At 55.6% G+C, this 19,722-nt stretch overlaps 1 protein-coding gene across 1 annotated transcript; it reads right to left on the bottom strand.

The window, feature by feature from the left end:
* Positions 1–11,735: 11,735 nt before the first annotated feature.
* LOC104304779 (Krueppel-like factor 15) lies at positions 11,736–13,847 on the bottom strand. The gene is made up of 2 exons (XM_009905554.2): positions 12,828–13,847; positions 11,736–11,913 (listed from the first exon to the last, which is right to left on the bottom strand). Exons 1-2 carry the CDS (start codon positions 13,745–13,747, stop codon positions 11,736–11,738), a joined length of 1,098 nt encoding a protein of 365 aa, XP_009903856.2. The 5' UTR covers positions 13,748–13,847.
* Between the last annotated feature and the right edge of the window lie 5,875 nt (positions 13,848–19,722).

The following is a 19,722-nucleotide window of genomic DNA, read 5'->3' on the forward strand; positions in this document are numbered from 1 at the left end:
GCTCGCTGCGTGGGTACGAGCCACAGCACCGCGGCTGCAGTTGTGTTTGGGAAGCACCATTCAGCCCCCAAACCAGCTGTGGCCCAGATCCCAGTGCAGCCTGGGCAGCTCTGGCTGCGATTAATGCTGCTTCTCTGCAGGCAGATTCCCTGTCCTGACCCGCTTCACCTTCAGCTGGTCCCGTTCCTGGAGCTGGATGACAGCACCAAGCGAAGGGAAAGGAGGTTTGGAAAGTCAGGAGCCCAATGCTGCATTTCACCATGCCTTTAAATAATCCTTGATCAGCACCTGCTGCACAGTCTCAGGGGATCAGACAGGAGCACACCTTGAGTGCTGTGTCCAGTTCTGGGCTCCTCAGTTTAAGAAGGACATTAAGATGCTGGAAGGTGTCCAGAGAAGGGCAGGAAAGCTGGGGAGGGGTCTGGAGCACAGCCCTGGGAGGAGAGGCTGAGGGAGCTGGGGTTGCTTAGCCTGGAGAAGAGGAGGCTCAGGGGAGACCTTCTTGCTCTCTGCAACTCCCTGAAGGGAGGTTGGAGCTAGGTGGGGGTTGTCTCTTCTCCCAAGCAAGCAGCACCAGAACAAGAGGAGACAGCCTCAAGCTGTGCCAGGGGAGGTTGAGGCTGGAGGTGAGGAGAAAGTTCTTCAGAGAGAGAGAGAGAGAGAGATTAGCCCTTGGAATGTGCTGCCCAGGGAGGTGGTGGAGTCCCCATCCCTGGAGGTGTTCAAGAAGAGCCTGGATGAGGCACTTGGTGCCAGGGTTTAGTTGATCAGATGGTGTTGGGTGATAGGTTGGACTTGATGATCTCAAAGGTCTCTTCCAACCTGGTCTATTCTAACTCCACACAGAGATAAAAAGGCAGAGAAGGGAATCAAAATGCCTTATGACTCCAGGGAAGATCATCAGGAGTTTCCCCCCAGAGCACATTTCCTGACAGGGGAAGGAAGCTTTCAACCATGCTGACCATTAGTTAGTTACTTACAGTAGTTAACTACCACATTTGAGAAGGAAATTCAGAGGATGTTTTCTGTTTCTCCCACCTCCACTTTCAAAGTTAAAAAAAAGTCTGAGGGTGGAGAAGGAAAGCAAAAGGTAAGGGGAAAAAAACCCAAAGACAAGAAGATCCTCCATGAAAGTCCAGAGTTGGTTTCTTCAGCTTTCAAGGCAATCAAAGCCCCTCTGAAATGTAACCATATGCTGCTGGTTTCCTTCTCCCCATGGAAAGCAGCAGTCCTTGTTTCCACAGAGCACTTCATCAGGTCCACTTTCCCATTGGGACTGCTCAAGCCAGGAGCAGAGCAAGGTTCTGAAGCTCAACAGGCTCTTTTCCCATGGCATTGAGCCTCCTCACTTCCACCTGAGCTGTACTGCAGATGACTCAGATGCAGCAGCACTCCACAGCCAGCCTTGCAGACACACCACAAGCTTCTGGTCAAGCATTTCCCTGTGCCCATCCCTCACAGCTTTTGCTGGGCTCCAGCCCAGCCCATCTTGCTCTGTTTAGAGCCTGGACTCTCTTCTTCCACACCAAATCAAAACCTAAAGAGGATTATCAAGAGAAGCCTTCTGTTCCCTCAGCCTCTTCCTGCAGAGTCACACATGGGAGGTGTGCCAGCATCTCCATGTGTGCACCTCAAACAGAGCTAAAGCCCTTTGTTTGGGAAGGGCTCAGCACCTGGCTTTGCACAACTCAGGGAACACTCCTGGAAGCAGCTGCTTGCTCCAAGAGCTCCTGTAGCCCTTGTGGTGATGAGCAACCTCCAGGACTGGGGCACACCACACATTTCCTTTGAGTTTCTCCTCATCTGGCACCCAGCATCACTCACTTGCAAAGCAGCCCTGTTCCAACAGGTCCTGACCTGTAGTGGTCTTTCATCTTGAGGGGTGATGATGATGCTGAGGACAGAGCTCTCTGGTCATGTGGTGAGTGATGCACTGGGATGGCTCTTTTCTGCCTTCCCAGTGGGTGGGAATTGGAGCAATTGCAGCTTCAAGAGGCTGCCATCTCCATTCTCCATCTGGTGATCCATAGCTCTGTTCTCAGCAGCTTATTTCCTTCCTGCAGCACCTCTAGCTTCAGGTGCTTGTTTAGAACTGCATGAGGACCTAGTGGAAGGTGTCCTTGCCCATGGCAGGGGGCGTTTGGAGCTAGATGATCTTTAAGGCCCCTTCCAACTCAAGCCCTGCTGTGACTTACAGACAGATACAGCTTCAAAAAGGAGCATTTCACAAGACACAAACCTGGTGTTTCAACATGAAACACAGAGTCAGGTGGGGTCCAAACATGTTTTGCAAGGCAAACATCTCCAAGCACAACTCCAGGTCCTTCCCTGGCTTTGTTTCCACTTGCCATCAGCCAAATCCAACAGCACACCCCCACCAAAATCCCACATTCCCTTAGCACTCAGTCAGGACACAATGCCCAAGCTGAACCCAAAAGACAGCACAGGCTGCTGGGGGAGAGGGACAGCACACAAAGGTCTCCTCCACTCCATCCAGAGGACTTCAGCTACAGCTGGGGGAAATCCCCTGAGGAACAAAGTGCTTCTCTTTTAGGGGGATAATACATTTCCTGCTGGGTGGAACTCTCACTTTGTTCCTCTCTCCCTGCCGTGGGCTTGCAACCCAACGTGGGCTTGTTCCTATCTTAGACAACATCACAAGGTGGGGGGGAAAGAAAAATATAGGACAGGCAAAGGGGTGGAAACAAAAAAGAATCCAGCAAGCAGCAAGGCAGGGGTTGGAAAAAGGTGATGTGTAAAGACCCTTTTAAACCAGCAGCTCACACACAAAGGCATTTCAAAGAGGCAGCAAGAAAAGTCACACCACACACACACACACTTCAGCTGGAATTTAAGGTGAAGGTTAATCAGATGCTGGCACCTAGAAGTAGGCTTTGCAGGTTCTGAGGCAAGGACAAAGGCAGCTGTAGGAAAACACAGGACAGAGGTTTCTGAAAGCACTGAGTTATCACCTGGAAAAAAAAAAAGAAGAGAGGGAAATTTTCCTGCAAGGTTCTGACTTGGCCATCACCTGGTGGCTGGCTTGAGAGAGTGACAGGAGGGAGCAGGGAAGCAACAAGGAGAGCCAAGAAAATGAGGCAACAGCTAATGAGACCCCGACGAGGCCTTGCTCCTGGGCACAGAGATGCTGCTTCAGTGCAGCTCCTGACTCCAAGGCTGAGCTCTGCAAGAGGTGTGGGAATCTGAAGGTAATGAAATCAGCAGAGCAGCTCGGAGAGGTTTTGTGCCTCATTTGCAGGAGGCTGTGCTCTCAAGGGGAAATTTTGTCTCTAGATCAAGGAAAGCTGCCTGGTTGTGAAGTTTCCCCCAACAAAAATCCAGGCATTGCTCTTTCCTTCTCTCTCTCTCCCCCTCGAGATGCTTTCAGGAATCCTTAATGTTCAACATCCTCTTGGATCACTAAGGCTTCGAGTATCAACACTGGTGCCTCACAGCACAGCTCCTAAGCCATCCTTGGTGGTGAAGGAGGGGGAGAGCAAGCCCCCCACCCACAGGAGCACAGGATGTTAGGGGTTGGAAGGGTTTGTCACTCCAAGTGCCCCGTGGCAAGCCTGGGTTGCTGGGCACCAGCAGCAGGGGTGGGCAGTGGGACAGCCTGGTTCTGGGGCTTCAAACCACTCCTCTGACCCTCCAGAAGCTCTGCCAAGAAGTGGGCACGAGTGCTAGGTTGCCTTCCAGGCCTAGATGGTGCTAGTCATCAACTGACAAGTTTGTGGCAGGAAACCTGCTGTCACTTGGGTGCAGAGCAGCTTCCCACCCCACACTCACAACCCACGCAAGCACAATGCTCCTCCTTGAGCTGCCACCTCCGGCACCCCCGGGATGCGCTGGCGCTTGGCTCACGTGGGAGGCCCTCACCTCACAGAGGTCCCAGAGCTGCTGCAGGATGGCCAGGGACTGTTACAAGGCACAGAGGGGGCCCACAGACACCAGGTGCCTTTGCTGAAGCTAAAGGATCACCTTCAGGCAGGTGGAGAAGTAACTCAGTTCCCACTCTCGTGTTTCTTTCACGCCCAAGCTGCCAATGATCTTGTAGGTCTCAGACCTGATAAAGCTTTTCAGTTCTCCAGGTTTCCTCTGCAGAGAGCAGCTCTGCTCCTGCTGGGGTGCTCCCCAAAAGCCACAAATCTGTGCTGGTTTCAAAGCCTTCTTGTTTCACTCTGTAATGCAAGAGCTCAAGGACCAAGCAAGAGAAGAGAGAAGGGGGGGGGGAAGTTCAGCAGGCACAGGGTGGCTCCTCCACTCTCCCAGGAGACATTTCATACCATCAGAGAATTGTTTCAGTTGGAAAACACCTCCAGGGTCATCAACACAACCCCACCATGGCCACTAAACCATGTCCCCAAGTGCCATGGCCACAGGTCTCTTGAGCACCTCCAGGGACCACCTCCCTGGGCAGCCTGTGCCACTCCCTGACCACTCCTGCAGCAAAGAAATGCTTCCCAACCTCCAAGCTAACCCTCCCCTGGTGTAACCTGAGGCTGTTTAACCTCATTCTAGCACCTGATACTAGGGAGAAGAGACCAACCCCCACCTCACTCCAGCCTCCTTTCAGGGAGTTGTAAAGAACAATGAGGTCTCCCCTCGGCATCCCTAAGCCCAGAGCTTGTCAGCAGGCAGCCACTCAGGGGAGGTCACTGCTGTAGGAGATGCTCCAGAGTGACATCCTTCCCCAAGCAGAAGGTGCCATGCCCAGCAGCTGGTAACACTCAGAGGGACCCTCCAGAGGAAGCAGCAGAGTGATGCAAGGACACCAGAACCTCCCCACACAGTGCAGGGGCAGCAAGGGGGTGGGAGAAGGGCTGCTCTCCACTGACTCAGGTAGGCTTGGAGGTGGTTTCAGGTGCTTGGGAAAGTTAAGCCCTAAAGCTGTGCACCAGAGGATCCCTGGTTATTGCACAACGTTGCCAAACGAGTTCCCACTGTGTTACCTGCACAGCCCTTCTCCTGCTAACAGCACAATTCCTCTTGGGAGGTTTCCACATCCTGAATAAAATAAAACCCTCATGAGGTCTCCTCCTGGCCTGACTCAACAGCCCCATCCCAGAGCTGGGAACAGCAGGGCAAAGTCAGGATGCATCGTGACCGTGGCAGTGACACCCAGGATCTCACTTCAGAGCCTGGGGCTGGTGCCAGCAGCCCAAGCTGTGAAGCAAAGGAGGTGAGGAGGAGACTGCAGCAGGCTCAGCTCTCTTAACAAGGAGCTGTGAAGCTGCACCTGGGGAGAAACTGCTGCAACTCACAGAGGAAAAAGCCACATTGCCCAAAGCAAAGCCAGATCCACGGATGGCAAATCCTAGATCTGATTCCTCCCCACATATGTGCTGAGCCACCAAAAAATAAGGCTTTATCTGGGTGGATTTTCCAGGGAAGCAGAGAAGGATAAGCCCTTGCTGTACCACTGCCCAGTTCCTGGATCAAAGCACACTAAATGGCACAGCTGACCACACAGCATCACCCTCATCCTCTCCCCCAGGGCTCCAGCCAGGGAATTTATCACATCAGCTGGGAACCTTTCCCTTCTTCCACCCCAAATAAATCAGGAAGCAAAATTCTTTGCCTGCACAGGCAGCAGAGAGCAGCTCCTAGGAAAGGTTCATCCCTGCAAGCAACCTGTCCAAAGCCCATCCTAAAGACAAGCATCCGACCTGAGGTGAGGGTCACTGAGCCCCACAGGAGCTTTATCCCAACACAGAGATGCTTTGCCCTGCCCCAGCCAGCCTGGGAGAGGGTTTGTGCCTTCTGCAAGAGCTGATTCTGGAGCAGAAAGTCATCCAGCTGCTTTAATTGAGCTCTTGATGGTCATTAAGCTCTGCTCTGCCCTTAACCCCTCTGTTCCCAGGGCCCTGGGGAGCTCCCCCCCCCCGAGCCTGCTCAGCTGCTGACAGCAGGGAGATGAGAGCAGAGCATCAGGTGTGAGCTGCTGCACCTGGTGGCCACGGTGTAGCCCAATTCTTTGTGGTGTTCTGTGCTTAGTTGGAGCTTCAGAAGAGCTTGAACCACATCCTGGGGAGTGTGCAAGCCAACAAGGGGTTCCTGTCCCTTTTGCTTCCAGCTTCAGGCCCAAGAAGTGCTGCTGAGCCACCCAAGGGTCAACACCTTGCTGACTGAGCTGCAAACCTTTCCCACCTGGCTCCCATCAGGATCTGGCCCAGCTGGTGGCTAGCAGTGGAATGCTCAGTGAATCCTCTCTGCTTCTCCAAATGTTTGCCTCTTTTCCAGCTTGTGTGGTCCCATGCCCACAAAAGTCCTCTCTTACTGTTCTGAGAGAACTCCAAGCTCCAGTTGGTTTGGGGTTTTTCCTCCCCCTACCCCAAGGCAGTTTCTGCTGCTAAAACCACCAGGAGAAACAGAAACTACACCAAGAATTCACCCCCAAATAAAGCTGGGCTCTGGAAGGGAGAATCATTAATCAGAATCCAGTTCTGATGTTACTGGGGCAAAGAAAACCCAAATGATCCTCCTCAGACCTCAGGAGGAAGTTCTTTGCTCTGAGGGTGATAGAACACTGGAACAGGTTGCCCAGAGAGGTGGTGGAGACTCCATCCCTGGAGACATTCAAGGTGAAACTTGATGTGGCCCTGAGCAACTTGATCTGGTTGGAGGTGTCCCTACCCACGGCAGGGGGGTTGGAACTGGCTGATCTTTGAGGTCCCTTCCAACCCTGAACAACTCTGTGCTCCTCCACTCATGGACCTGACCCAGTGTCTGGATGCTCCCAGCCCCCCAAATCACCACAGCCTCCCCACTCCATGGCCCTTGGCCCTTCTGCCTCATGAGGATGCTGCAGCCAGGACTCCCAGCACTCCCCACACCCCTCAGTGGATCTGCAAAGCCAGGATGAGCCCTGCTGCCCTTCCTGAGCTTATTTGTGTGTCATTAAACTCCCTTAAGTGCTTTTGGGGGGAGGCTCAGCCTGGTTGTCTGCCTTTCCCCTGCTGCAGTTTTGAGTGCAGCAAAGGAGGAAGCAGATTGCTCCCAGCTCAGCCAAGGCTTCCTTCCAACCTGATGCATTCTGTGATCCTGTGGTCTTAGGTGATTCTGAAGGTGCTGTGAACCAAACTGGCCCTTGTCTGGCTTTGGAGGATGAGCAGCCAGCACCAGCTCCCCGTGGGCTGCAGCTTGGGCACCTCGGTGCTGGCAGAGGCTGCTGGAGGTGGAGGCCTCTGCACCGTGCAGGGCTAAATCCAGAGCCACAGCTGCAAATTTAGAAGCAGCTCCTGAATTCCTCTTTGTGCTCTCCCACGTCCTGCCCTGCTGCAACTCCTGTCTGCTTGCACTTCAGTTCTTCAAAAGCACTGCTTAGCAACCTGCCAGCTTTGCACTCGCAGCACAAGGCAGCCAGATCCTCCCAGCCCTAGCCCCCCAACAGGGAAGCTGTGGCAGGCAGGCAGCCCCATTCCCTGAGCAGCACCAGAGAGGCAGCCAGGGTTATAACCCAGCAGCCTCGGTGACACAGGGCAGCCTGGGCCACCTCTGGCAGCTCCAGTGTGGTTTTGGCTGAGGGAAGACAGAAGGGTCCTGATCCCTCCTGATGCCACAGATGCAGATCACTGCATCCAGTTGTGGTGTTCCCAGCTCAAGAAGGGCATGGGGTTGTTGGAGAGGGTCCAGAGGAAGCCAGGAAGATGATCAGGGGACTGGAGCACCACCCCTGTGGGCTCAAGCTAAAGGAGCTGTGGCTGTTCAGCCTGGAGAGGAGAAGGCTCCAGGAAGACCTTGGAGCAGCTTCCAGTACCTGAAGAGCTCCTACAGGAGATCCAGGGAGGGGCTTTTTACAAGGGCTTGGAGTGCTAGGAGGAGAGGCAAAGGCTTTGAGCTTGAGGAGGGCAGATTGAGACTGGAGATTAGGAAGGAATTCTTTGCAGGGAGGGTGGGGAGACACTGGCACAGGTTGCCCAGGGAGGCTGTGGCTGCCTCCTCCCTGGAGGTGTTCGAGGCCAGGCTGGACAAAGCCTTGAGCTGGGCTGGTGGGAGGTGTCCCTGCCCATGGCAGCGGGGGGGAGGTTGGAACTGGGGGATCATTCAGATCCCTTCCACCCCAAACCATTCTGGGATGCTGTGATCTCATCTCTGCTTCCACAGTGAATGTTGCTGCTGGGGAGAACCATCCTGACTGGAGCAAAGGACAGGTAATTACTGAGCCTTCAGTAAACCTTTTAACCATTCCTCCCAAGTCCCCAGGGGGAAGCAGGTGAGGTTCCAGCACACATTGCACCAGAGATATGTATCTGGGGTGGTTGATTTTATACAAATCCCTTCCCCCCTCCCCTTTGTGGTGTGTGGAAAAGCAACGGCAAAACAAGCCAGGTGAGCTGCAAGTCACTGCTGCCAGGGCTCCCATCCCCATCCTCCACGGCTGATCCGCCCCAGCATGGACTCTGCAGGAGCTGCTCAGCAGAGAAGCTGCTGGAGAAGAGAGAAGGGCCTTGGAGTAGAGATGAGGCACAGCTCTTCCTGCTCCACGGTTTGGAAACACACAACCTGCCCAATTGCCTTGGGCTGAGAGCAGAGGGAGGCAGGACGGGGCAGGTCCAAACCGAGCAGGGAGTGCTGTGAAAGAGGCTGGAGAGAGGGAGAGGAGCAAAGGTGGGCGGGGGGGGGGGGGGGGAGGGGGGGAAAGGAGGGGGGGAGGAGGGGGACACACAGAGATAAAAGAAGGAGATGGGCATGAGTCATGTTGGTGTATGGCCTCCAAAGACAGCCCTCGAGCAAAGAGGGCATGAAGTGAATTCCCAGCCAGGCAAAAAGCTGCACTAAAGCAACGGGCAACCCAAAAGAGGCTCCTGCAGAGCTGCCTGCTCTGGCTCATCCTTCAAGCTTTGGCACCACATGAACTCAGGATGCGTTTCCTGCTGGCATCTGGTCGTGCTTGGCCGTGCCAGGGCAGAGGTGGGAGCGCTCCTGCTGTGCTGGGAGGGCGCTCACTGCCCTGAGGCAGGCCCACATCTCCAGCTCGTTGCTGCAAGAGCTGCCTCCCTGCCCCGGAGGGCAGAGCCCTCTCCAAAGAGGCAAGGAGAGGGCTGCAGGTCTGACACAGGTCCACTTGCACACACACGGAGGAAGGAAACCCTGCTGCAGGCAGCTACTTTCTGCTCAGCTTATCCACACCTACCCACTTACGAGCCAAGGATGAAGGAGTTGAGGCTGGGATCTCCAAACCAGCCCTCCCAGACCTTGGGGGAAAGCCTGGATCTGGAACTGAGCAGCGTGGCTCCAGCTCTCTCTTGCAGTAAGCTTTGCTCTGCTGCCTGGGGATTAGGGCAGCAGAGCAGTGCAGGTGTTCTCCAGGAAACACACAAGCCAGACACTCCAGCTCGCTGGAAAGCCACCAGCAGATCCCTTCTCTGGGGCTCAGGCTGCAGCCTTGCAGCTGGGTCAGCCTCCAATCAGTTCCCCAGGATGCTGTGGCTGGAAGGTGGCCAGAGAGCCTTCCTTCAGCTGCTGGCCTGCCTGGTTTTGTAATGACTTCAAGCCCCAAGCCAGGCTGAGGAACATCTCTCCTCTCCAGGAACAACATTTTTTGCACGCTGAACTTTCCACTTTGGAGAATTTTTTGGTTGTGTACAGGGGCCAAAGGCACAGGAGAAGCAAACCTTTCTCTTTGGTGCTTGCAGAGCAACCCCCAGCGCCAGATCCTGGGCTGGAGCACGGTCCTGCAGCACTGGGACAACAAACAGCAGGAGATGCAAGGTCGTGGTGGGGAGCCTCAGCACACCAGAGAGCCTCTGAGGTGGGAAGTGCCCTGCCCCAGCCCTCTCCAATCTCCACAGCAGCAGCACCTCCTGCAGGGGCAGCACAAGCATCCCGAGGTATTCCGGGCTAAGAATGAACCAGGGACTTTCAGCTGCCTTGCTCCTTGTTTTGCTGATGTCACACCGTGGCAGCTTCTCAGCAAAGCTGGGAGAGCTCTGGCCCCTGCGGTGAGGAAGGAGGAAGGAGCAGCCACCAGCAGCAAGCAGCTCCAGCCACACCATGCTGCCTCCAGCCACACCATGCTGCCTCCAGCCACACCATGCTGCCACCAGCTTGGATTGCTTCACAAGCCTGTGTTTCTCCAACCCTTGGAGCAGGACCCCACATCCCTCCCCACACACTTGGCTTTTTCCTCCCCCAGAGTCATCACTCAGAAAGGGCTGCAGGGACCCGAGGACAACCTCCTTGCTGTACAAACATGCCCTCCACGGGGCAGGGAAAAGCCTTGAGCTCATTTCCTTGTCCTTGTTTTGGGTTACCACCCAACATCTCTCACCAAAGCCAGCTCCAGGGCAGCTTGAGACAAGTGTGTGAAGGTTTGCTCTGGAGGAGCAGTGAGGTGACAGAGGGAGGGCAGGAGCACACCCCAGGTGCAAAGAGCCTGCAGGCACCAAATAGCAGCCTGAGGCACCCTGGCAGGAAGGGCAGGCTGCCCACCTCCAGCTCCTGACGCTCATTCTCTGTTTGTGCAAGCACCTCATTCCCTCCCAGGTGTTTGCAGAAGCTCAGGAAGTTGGCACAATGGTGAGGAGTTGGCCTTTAATTAACCAGAAGTCAAACACAAGAAGGACATCAGCGACCTGAGGGCTGCGCTGCTCATCCTGACCAGAGCCTGCAGCTCTCCTGCTGCTTCTCCATAGTGCTCCTCTTCCATCCCAGCATGGAAAGCAGCATCTTGCCTTCCTCCTGGTCCCCTTTCCACACACATCCCTAGGTGAGTTCAACAGGAGCACTTCTGCAACCCTAGCCACAGCATCACACCTCCCAAGCACACCAGCACACCCAGTGCCAGCCAGGTGGAAAACCACCAGCACAGGAAAGCAGAGCTGTGGGCAACACCACCAGCACAGGAAAGCAGAGCTGTGGGCAACACCACCAGCACAGGAAAGCAGAGCTGTGGGCAACACCACCAGCAGCTCAGCCACACTGGGAAAGATGTCCCAGACACCTGCTTTCAGCCACTGCAGCTCTGCACAGTGCAGCCACACCTACCTCCCATCAGCACCCACTGACCTATCCATCCATTCATCCATCCACTCACCCATCCATCCACCCATCCATCCACTCACCCACCCACCCATCCACTCACCCACCCATCCACCCACCCACCCACCCACTCATCCACCCATCCATCCATTCACTCATCCACTCACCCCATTGTTCTGCCTGGGTGCCAGCTGGGCTCCTGCACAAGTCCAGCCAGAACAAATCCTCTTGGGCTGTCTCCAAAATGCTGCTGACCCAGAGCCTTGAGGTGCTGGACTGCAGCAGCCCAGGGGATGGAGAGCTGAAGGCCACTTCTTGCCTGTCACACTGCAGCAGGCAGCTGACACCTCCAAGCTGTGCAAAAGGACCTTGTAAAGGTCCTTCTGCCTTCCACCCCAGGCCCTTCCCTACACACACACACACACTCACCCTGAATTAACTCAGCTTTCATAGAATCAGTAAGGTTGGAAAAGACCTCAGGGATCATCAAGTCCAACCTGTCACCCCACACCTCCTGGCTTCGAGTGCCACATCCAATCCCTCTTTTGAACACCAGTTCCATCAGCTGTATTTCAGAAAGGGAGAGTAGAACCAGGGAGAGGCCATGGCAAAGGTCCTCCTTGAGGACCACCCTGGGTCTCCTGGAACCCCTTAGAGTCATTTGCCCTCTTTGTTAGCAGAGTGGAGTCTGTGCTGTTTGCCTGGGTTTGGAGCCTCCTGGAGTCAGCCTGGCAAGGAGCAGCAAGCAGGATTTAAGTGCTGCTGTCCCCCTGGAGTGTCCCCTGCTCGTAGGGGTGTCCTCTGTGGATCTTCATGTGCTTGGCCAAGTGGTCACTGCGGGCAAACCTCTTCTGGCAGGCAGCACACTGGTAGGGCTTGAGGCCAGAGTGGGAGCGCCTGTGCCGGGAGAGCTCATCCGAGCGGGAGAACCTGCAGGAGAAGGGAAGCCTGCTGGATCCAGCCTTTGCTGAGAGGGGACAGGGAACATCAGGACCTTGGCACGCAGGAAGCTGAGCTCTGGCTGCCACAGCCTCTTAGGGTGACCACAGACAGGCCATAGAATGGCTCAGGTTGGAAGGGACCTCAGAGATCATCTACTCCAACTGCCCTCTCAACTAGACTCAGCTGCTCAAGGCCTCATCCAGGGATGAGATGTCCACAATCTAATAGAATAGAATAGAATAGAATAGAATAGAATAGAATAGAATAGAATAGAATAGAATAGAATAGAATAGAATAGAATAGAATAAATGAGGTTGGAAAATACCTTCAAGATCATCCAGTCCAACCTATCACCCAGCACCACCTAATCAACTAAACCATGGCACCAAGCACCCCATCCAGTCTCTTCTTAAACACCCCCAGTGATGGTGACTCCACCACCTCCCTGGGCAGCCCATTCCAATAATCTCACACCTTGCAGAGTTTTGCCACCCCGAGGCAGAAGCCAGCACACACCATCCAGGGGACGATGGCAGCGAGCCTGTGCCAAAGCCTTGTGTGAGGAGCCAGGAAGGCTCAATGCTGCCAGCACCACTTCTCCTTGTGACAAGAGCTTTCCCCAGCTTTGTTGCCCTTCTCTGGACACTCTCCAGCACCTCACTGCCCTTCTTGGAGTGAGGAGCCCAAAACTGAACCCAGTGTTCAGGGTGTGACCCCACCAGTGCTGAGCACAGAGGGACAACTGCATCCCTGCTCCCGCTGGCCACACCATTGCTGATCCAGGCTGGGATGCTGGTAGCCTTCTTGGCCACCTGGGCATACTCAGCCAGCCCTGCAAGAGCTCCCTTGCATCCTGGCAAGCAGAGGCAGGTCTTTGGCAGGGACAGAGAGCTCCCTCTTACCTCCAGCCACAGTTGGGCCAAGCACAGGTGTAGGGCTTCTCACCGGTGTGCCGCCGGAGGTGAGCCTTGAGGTGAGAGCTCTTGGTGTACATCTTGCCACAGCCTGGGTGTGAGCACCGATGGGCACGGACCAGGGGAGCTGTCTGAAGCTTGGGGTTTGCCCCCAGCTCTTGCACACCCTCCTGCACCCCTGGGCTTGTGGTGATTGGCAGTGGGGCAATTTTGATGTACTTTTGGTCCACAGTGGTCACAGGGGGCTGGACCTGAGGGAGAAGGGAGAAGTTTTGGCCCTGCAAGCTGACAACTAACTGGGTCACCCTGACACCACTCTGTGCCAGTGGGTTGCTACTGTCCACCTGGAGAGGCTGGATTTGGAGGACAAGAGGGATGCTGCCTGTGGCTGCTGCCTGGTCGCTACCATCAGCTGCCCCACCAGGCTGAGCAGCACTTGAGACATCTTCTTGAAGCACCCTGGGGATAGGCTGTCCCCTAGAGCCACCTAAGCTGGTCTCAGATTCGAGCTCAGCCTTCTCTCCAGCTGGGTGAGGCACACTTGCTTCATCTTTAAGGAACTCAGCCTTCTCCCTTAGGAACTCCTCAATCTCCTCCAGGGTGGGAATGAAGTCCTGGGAGAGGCTGCTGCAGAAGTCAGGCAGCCTGAGGTGAGCCTCGCAGAGAGTGACTTGGGGGGTTGTGTCTTCCCTTTTTGCCCTGGCCAGGGGCAGTGGGGTGACTTCAGAGGGGCTGCTGCTGCCTGCAAGGAGAAGCTCAGAGCCTTCTTGGTGGCTGGATGCCCTCTCACTGCCGTGCCCTGGCAGAAGGGATGGTGGCATGTCACGCTGCAGGGCACCAGCACAGCTCTCTAGCAGGGAAGAGCTGGTCAGGGAGGGGAGCAGCTCCTGGCAGCTCACAGAGACCATTTGTTGACTCACGTCCTCTACCCACACAAACCCCTTGGCTCAGCTGGATCAGAAAGCTCTGTAAGAGCTCAGCTGGGCCTCCTGAGGCTGGGGAAGTCTCCATTCATCTGCAAGAGAACACCACCAAGGTTATTTCCATCTGAAAAAAAAGCAAGAAAACATCAACCTTTGACTGAAATGAGCTGTGCCTTGGAAAGGAAACATCAAAACCAGTCAGAGGCCTTTTTTACAGAGCCTTCTGCTCAAACCCTCCACATTCTGACCATTTCCCTGTGCAGGACACCGAGAGGCTGCACAGACCTAGCTTCCTCCCAAAAGCAAGCTTCTCTGGGGAAGAGGAGAGTGGAAGAATTCTGTTGAATAAGGAAAAGCACAACCAGAGGGCAGGAAGGTCTGGTGGCTAAGCTGCTGGCTTGGGACTAAGGATTGCTGACCAAGGTCTCCTGTTCTGCTGCAGACTTCTTGAGGAGCCTTGGGTTAGCTCTCGTCCTCAGTTTCTCATCTAAGTGGAGGCAACAGCAGCATCCTACCTTCCAGAGCCATGCTGAGGAGAAATGTGTAGCCTTTGGTGTCCTCCATAGCTGCCAGATGCTGTAGATACCTGTGGCAGATGTCAGTGCCTTGCCAACCCGAGGCTCTGTTGCAGAAGGCACAGCAGCACTGCTGTCATCCCAGCTCAGCTACTGCAAGAAGAGAGAGCTGGGTTTGGCCTTCGAGGAAGCACATTGCAAGATCAGCTCAGTGTCCTTTTCCAGCTCCATCTTTGCTATTCCTACTTTCCCAGATCCCTGAGAGGATTCCTTTGCTGGATGAATTCTGCAGATGTGCAGTTTGAGTGCATGGAGAAAGAGTCATTTGCTCAAGGTCAGCCAGCAAGCAGGAGCTGGGAACTCAGCCCAGCTTAGGACTCTCCTCTCGTGACTTCCACACAAACCTGCAACCTCCTCAGAGCTGTGAATACACCCGGGGGGGGCTCTGCAAAACCCAGACTCACAAAGCCTCTCAGGGCAACTGAAAGTTGTCTGGAGATCAGGGCTGGTGAGGAGCAGCTGAGGGAACTGGGGGGGGGGGGTTTAGCCTGGAGAAAAGGAGGCTGAGGGGAGACCTCGCTTTCTACAACTCCCTGAAAGGAGGTAGGAGCCAGAGCCAGGTGGGGGTTGGTCTCTTCCCCCTAGCATGAAGTGATAGGACAAAAAAAAAAGGCCTGAAATTGCACCAGGGGAGGTTTAAGGTTGGATATTAGAAGGAACTTCTGCACTGAGAGGGTTGTCAAGCCTTGGAAGAGGCTACCCAGGGAGGTGGTTGAATCCCCATCACTGGAGGGGGTTTAAAAAGAAATGTGGTTCTGGGGGCCGTGGTTTAGCACCAGGCTTGGCAGAGTTAGAGAATGGTTGGACTGGATGACTTTAAAGATCTTTTCCAACCAAGCCACTTCTCTGAGTCTGTGATTCTAACTACAACATGTGAAATGAGCCAGATGTGACCAGGGCCACGTGGAGCAGACCCCTCAGCAATGCCAGGATGCCTCACGCTTCCACCTGGCCAAGGACAAGCGAGTGTGGGCAAAGCCTGGCACAACCACTGCCCCCCAACCTCAGCTCGGGGAGCAGAAGCTCCCAGCAGCTTCCTTCATCCCCGGGTGGGAGAAGGAAGGAGGAAGCCCACCCCTCCCCAAGCCACCTTTGCCCCCAGAGCTGAGCCACCCCTCCACGGGGCATCCTCCCTGGGAGAGCTGCAGAGCATGTGTCCCCCTCCGTGCCTCCCGTGCCCCCTTACCCGGCTCTGGTCCATGCTGGCACCGCGGTTCCCGCAGCACGGAGGCGGCTCCCGGCCCGTTCCGCCCAGCCCCGGGCTCAGCTCCGGCCGCCGGCCCCCTGTGGCTGCCAGCACCGGGCACGGCACCGGCACGGCCAAGGGCACACGGGACGCCCGGCTCTGTCCCCGCTCTGACTGCTGGAGTTGGTCCATCAGGAGCCACCTCTGACCCTGCTGCCGTTCGCCAGCGTTTCGCTATTAATTTGTGCTGGAAACAGTCCAGATTTCCCCAACACATCAGGAAAAACCACTGGAGCCCTCGTGGGAGGCAGCTGGCATCCAGCTGGGAGCAGCTTTTCACCTCAGGAGGAATGGTTTTGGCAGGGTCCAGAGCGTTCAGGTGCTGCTGGCAGGGATGAGGAGGTCCTTGAGGTCCTTCTGTCCTCACCACGGCTTTGCAGGAAGCTTGTGGCTTCCTAAGGGAGTCCTGCTTGAGGGTGACCTTGGAGCTGCCCCTGGCAGCAAGGGCTGAGCCCCACCAAACCCCACAGAGGAGGAAAGCTCTGAAGGGAGCAGCCTCTGCCGTCAGTGGTGGCTTTCCAGGAGCACAGGGTCACTCTAAAGTGCTCGGGGTTCCACCTGGCATCACAGGAGCCGCGCAGCTTGTGATGGAAAGAAGCATGGGAGTCACAAACCTCTGGCTCCAGCACGGGGCAAAGACGGTGACCAGCCAGAGGAACTGTGTTTGCCTCGCCTCTCCCAGCCCACCTGCGGGGTTTGATGGTGGTGAAAGTGATCTGGAATGAAATATGCCCAAGCAGAAGGACAATTCTGAGGCTCTGAGAGGGACAAGGGAGGTTCTGGCTGTGATCTGCTCAGAAGAGACTGGAGCGTGCTCTTGTCTGCCACAGCAAGCCCGGGGAACCTGAGAAAGTGAGAGCAGTTTCTTTGCTTTTGAGCCTGAACCAAAACTCCTGGACCAGAGTAAGGCTTCAATCACAAACCAAACCAAACCACAAAACCAAACCCAACAACGAAGCTGCGTGGTCATCTGGGAAGGGCAGCCCGTGGCTATTCCCCTGACTCTGGGTGTTGCTCACTCTGTGGCTCAGCCTCACAGCCTTTAACTTGAGTTAACGTCCCTGAGGGCGTCTAAAAGCTGCGTGGTTGTGGTGCTGAAGGGAGATGGTTTAGGGCTTTGGAGCCCCCACCTCACGAAGCCCCCGGGGGATAAGCACGGGGCGCAGTTGTGCCGCCGGCTCTGCAGAGCGCCTGGTGGAGTCAGCGAGATGTTCCCAAAGGAATTCGTTGAAGGGACGGGGAGCGAGAGGCGGCTCCGGTGGGGGCAGAGTCAGCCGCGTCCCCGGGCGGTGCTGGGCAGCCCCTCCGCAGCTCGCAGCTGGTGCTCAGAGGGTGCCGCAGCGCAGGGCGAGGCTCGGGAACGACCCAGGGCACCGCTTTAGCGCACACCGTCGCGACCGGGCACCCTCCGCGCCCCGCTCCTGACACCACCCACCCAGCTATGACCCCGCCCACACACCGGACCCCCGCCCACATAGATTGGACCACGCACCTAGCTCCGCCCATTAGCCCCACCCATTCATAGCCGACCCTGCCAATCATTTTCCACCCCGTCAACCCCGGTCCCACCCCTTTATGTTAGACCCCGCCCCGTTTATCCCCGTCCTCGCCCTTAACTCCGCCCAACCCCTCTTGGCCGCGCCCCTAACCCCGCCCCTTCAGCTCCGCCCGTGCCCCTCCCTTCCACCCAGTCAATCCCAACCCCACCCTGAGCCGCTGTTTTGGCGCCGCCCAGCGGCCGCGCCGCGCATTGAGCCCTCCGGACGCCATCCTCGTCCCGTTTCCACACCTTTAATTTCCTCCTTTTTCGTATAAATTTATAATAAGCCTTCCTCTGACGTCGTATACAAAATATTTACTCTACCGAATAAATTAACCACGAACACCTCGCAGACAGCACACGGTCTCCACAGAACAAACAGCATCCAGACATCCTTCCCTGACCTAGAGATTCACACCAATCTCACAGCAAAAACATAATAAAAAGCCATTTCCCTCTCCTCCCCTCTGCGACACTCAAACCCTCCCCTCCCCCAAAGGGAAGGAGAGGCCAGCACGATTCACCCGGGAGAAGAAAGCAGAAGTGCAGCTACTACCTGAAAGAGAAAAGCTCCTGGTAACTGCCTCTGAAGAGCTTGTACCACCCCCCCCACCACCACCCCAGCCCGAGTTGTATGATGTGGTCAAGACCTGGAGTGATTTGCCTGGCCTGTGAGGGATGTGCTCACCCCCACCTGAAGATGCCTTCTGTCGTGTTTCAAAATCAAGGCTACCCTCTCCCCCTCCAGCTGGCTGCTTTATCACTTGGATGTCTGTAATGAAGCACTCGAGGCCTTTATCATCACCCTCCCCCCCCCGCCCCGTGCCTGAAGTTTGGTGTGGAAAGCACTCTTTAGGCACTTCAGTGAATGGCTCAATTATCTCAAGCACTTGGGAATGGAGCAGGCTCCGTGTGTGAAAGGTTCCTCACGTTTTCACACCCTTAAAAACGAAACTAAAGGATTCTTCAGCGCCGCTTGGAACATCTCAGCTCAGAGGTTACTGATCAGCCAAGAGCCATCCCACCTTTGGTGATAACATTTGGCCTTAAAGGCTTCCTCCTAGAGGCAGACAGAGACCAGGGGAGGAAGCACAGCCAGAAAAACTTCCTGTGGGTGGTTAAGCAGCTGCCAAATCCATCCCCAGCCCAGCTGCATTTCAGCAGACAAAACCTTGCTGTGGGAAAGGGAGGCTGGCAGACCTATAATTTTGAGAAGAAATAAACCCAAACCAGTGACCCTTTACGGGAAAGAAACGTTAAAAACCACTTAGGAGAAGCCCTCCTAGGGCCCATCCGCAGACGGCAGGGGAGTGACCTTGCTCCCCTGCCAAGGAACAGTCCCACAAGGCCTGGCAGAAATAGCAACGGTTTGCCCCCCCAGCAGAGCCTCCTGAGTGCATCTCCCTGCCCACACACCTCCGCAGGACTTAGTCACAAACACTCAGTTTAGGCCAGCCCAAGTTGAAGGACTGGAGAGCAGCTCCTGCAGGCTCCAAAGGAACCACTTTGTGCTTCCCCCCTCCACACACCGTGGGCAGAGTTTGGATCATTTCAACGGCTCCTAAGTGCTGCCTGCACGCCAGGACCTTGACTTCTCCTTGGTAGAAACCTGCCACCAGCAGAGTTATTCCTGCTGCTGTGCTCCTGTTGGGAATGGGACTGGCCAGAAGGACACAGAGCTGCAGCCAAGCCTTCCACCAGTGGAAGGTGACTCATATCTGGGAGCTAAAAAAGCCCCAAGGGGTCACCCAGTGCTACGTGAGCAACAGGCACTTTGCTTTACTCTAACAGGTAGCTGTGTTCATGCTGTGCCCCAGGAAGAGTCTGAACTCCTGCCTGGAAATAAAAGACATGGAAAGGAGCCCACACAAGTGTAGCATAGAATCAGTCAGGGTTGGAAGGGACCACAGGGATCATCTAGTTCCAACCCCCCTGCCATGGGCAGGGACACCCCACACTAGATCAGGCTGGCCAGAGCCTCATCCAGCCTGGGCTTAAACACCTCCAGGGCTGGGGCCTCAACCACCTCCCTGGACAACCCATCCCAGGGCTTCACCACTCTCATGGGGAAGAACTTCCTCCTCACCTCCAGCCTCAATCTCCCCACCTCCAGCTTCATTCCATTCCACAACCAATAGGTAACCTGGATCAGCAAACCACAGGCACAACAGCATCAAGAGTCCCTGTCCTGCTCCTTCTTTTGCCCAGCACACCAAGGACTGGGCTTACCCTGCCCTGTCAGCAGCTGCCAGGGTGGCTGTGGGCACGTTTTGTCCTGCCCACCTGACTGCAGCACCTGGGCAATGTGTTAACGCAGCCAGCGTGCCAGGTACCGGGTTGCAGATGCTCTGCAAGGTGCCCTCCTGCCAGCCTGCAAACACAGCAAAAGCCTTTCTGCCTGGAAGGAAAAGTCTGCTCTAGGAGGTGGCTTTGGGGACACATCTTGGAGAGCAAACAGAGCCAGTCACCAGCTCTAGGTCCCTACCACAGCAGGGACCTCGGGTCTGGCGCATTTGCTCCCCGGTAGCCTTGCAGGAGAGCTCCTCCTGTTCTACTGATAGAATACCAGGTTGGAAGGGACCTCAAGGATCATGACCTC

The sequence above is a fragment of the Dryobates pubescens genome, chromosome 35, assembly GCF_014839835.1.
Source record: "Dryobates pubescens isolate bDryPub1 chromosome 35, bDryPub1.pri, whole genome shotgun sequence".
Lineage (NCBI taxonomy): Eukaryota > Metazoa > Chordata > Aves > Piciformes > Picidae > Dryobates > Dryobates pubescens.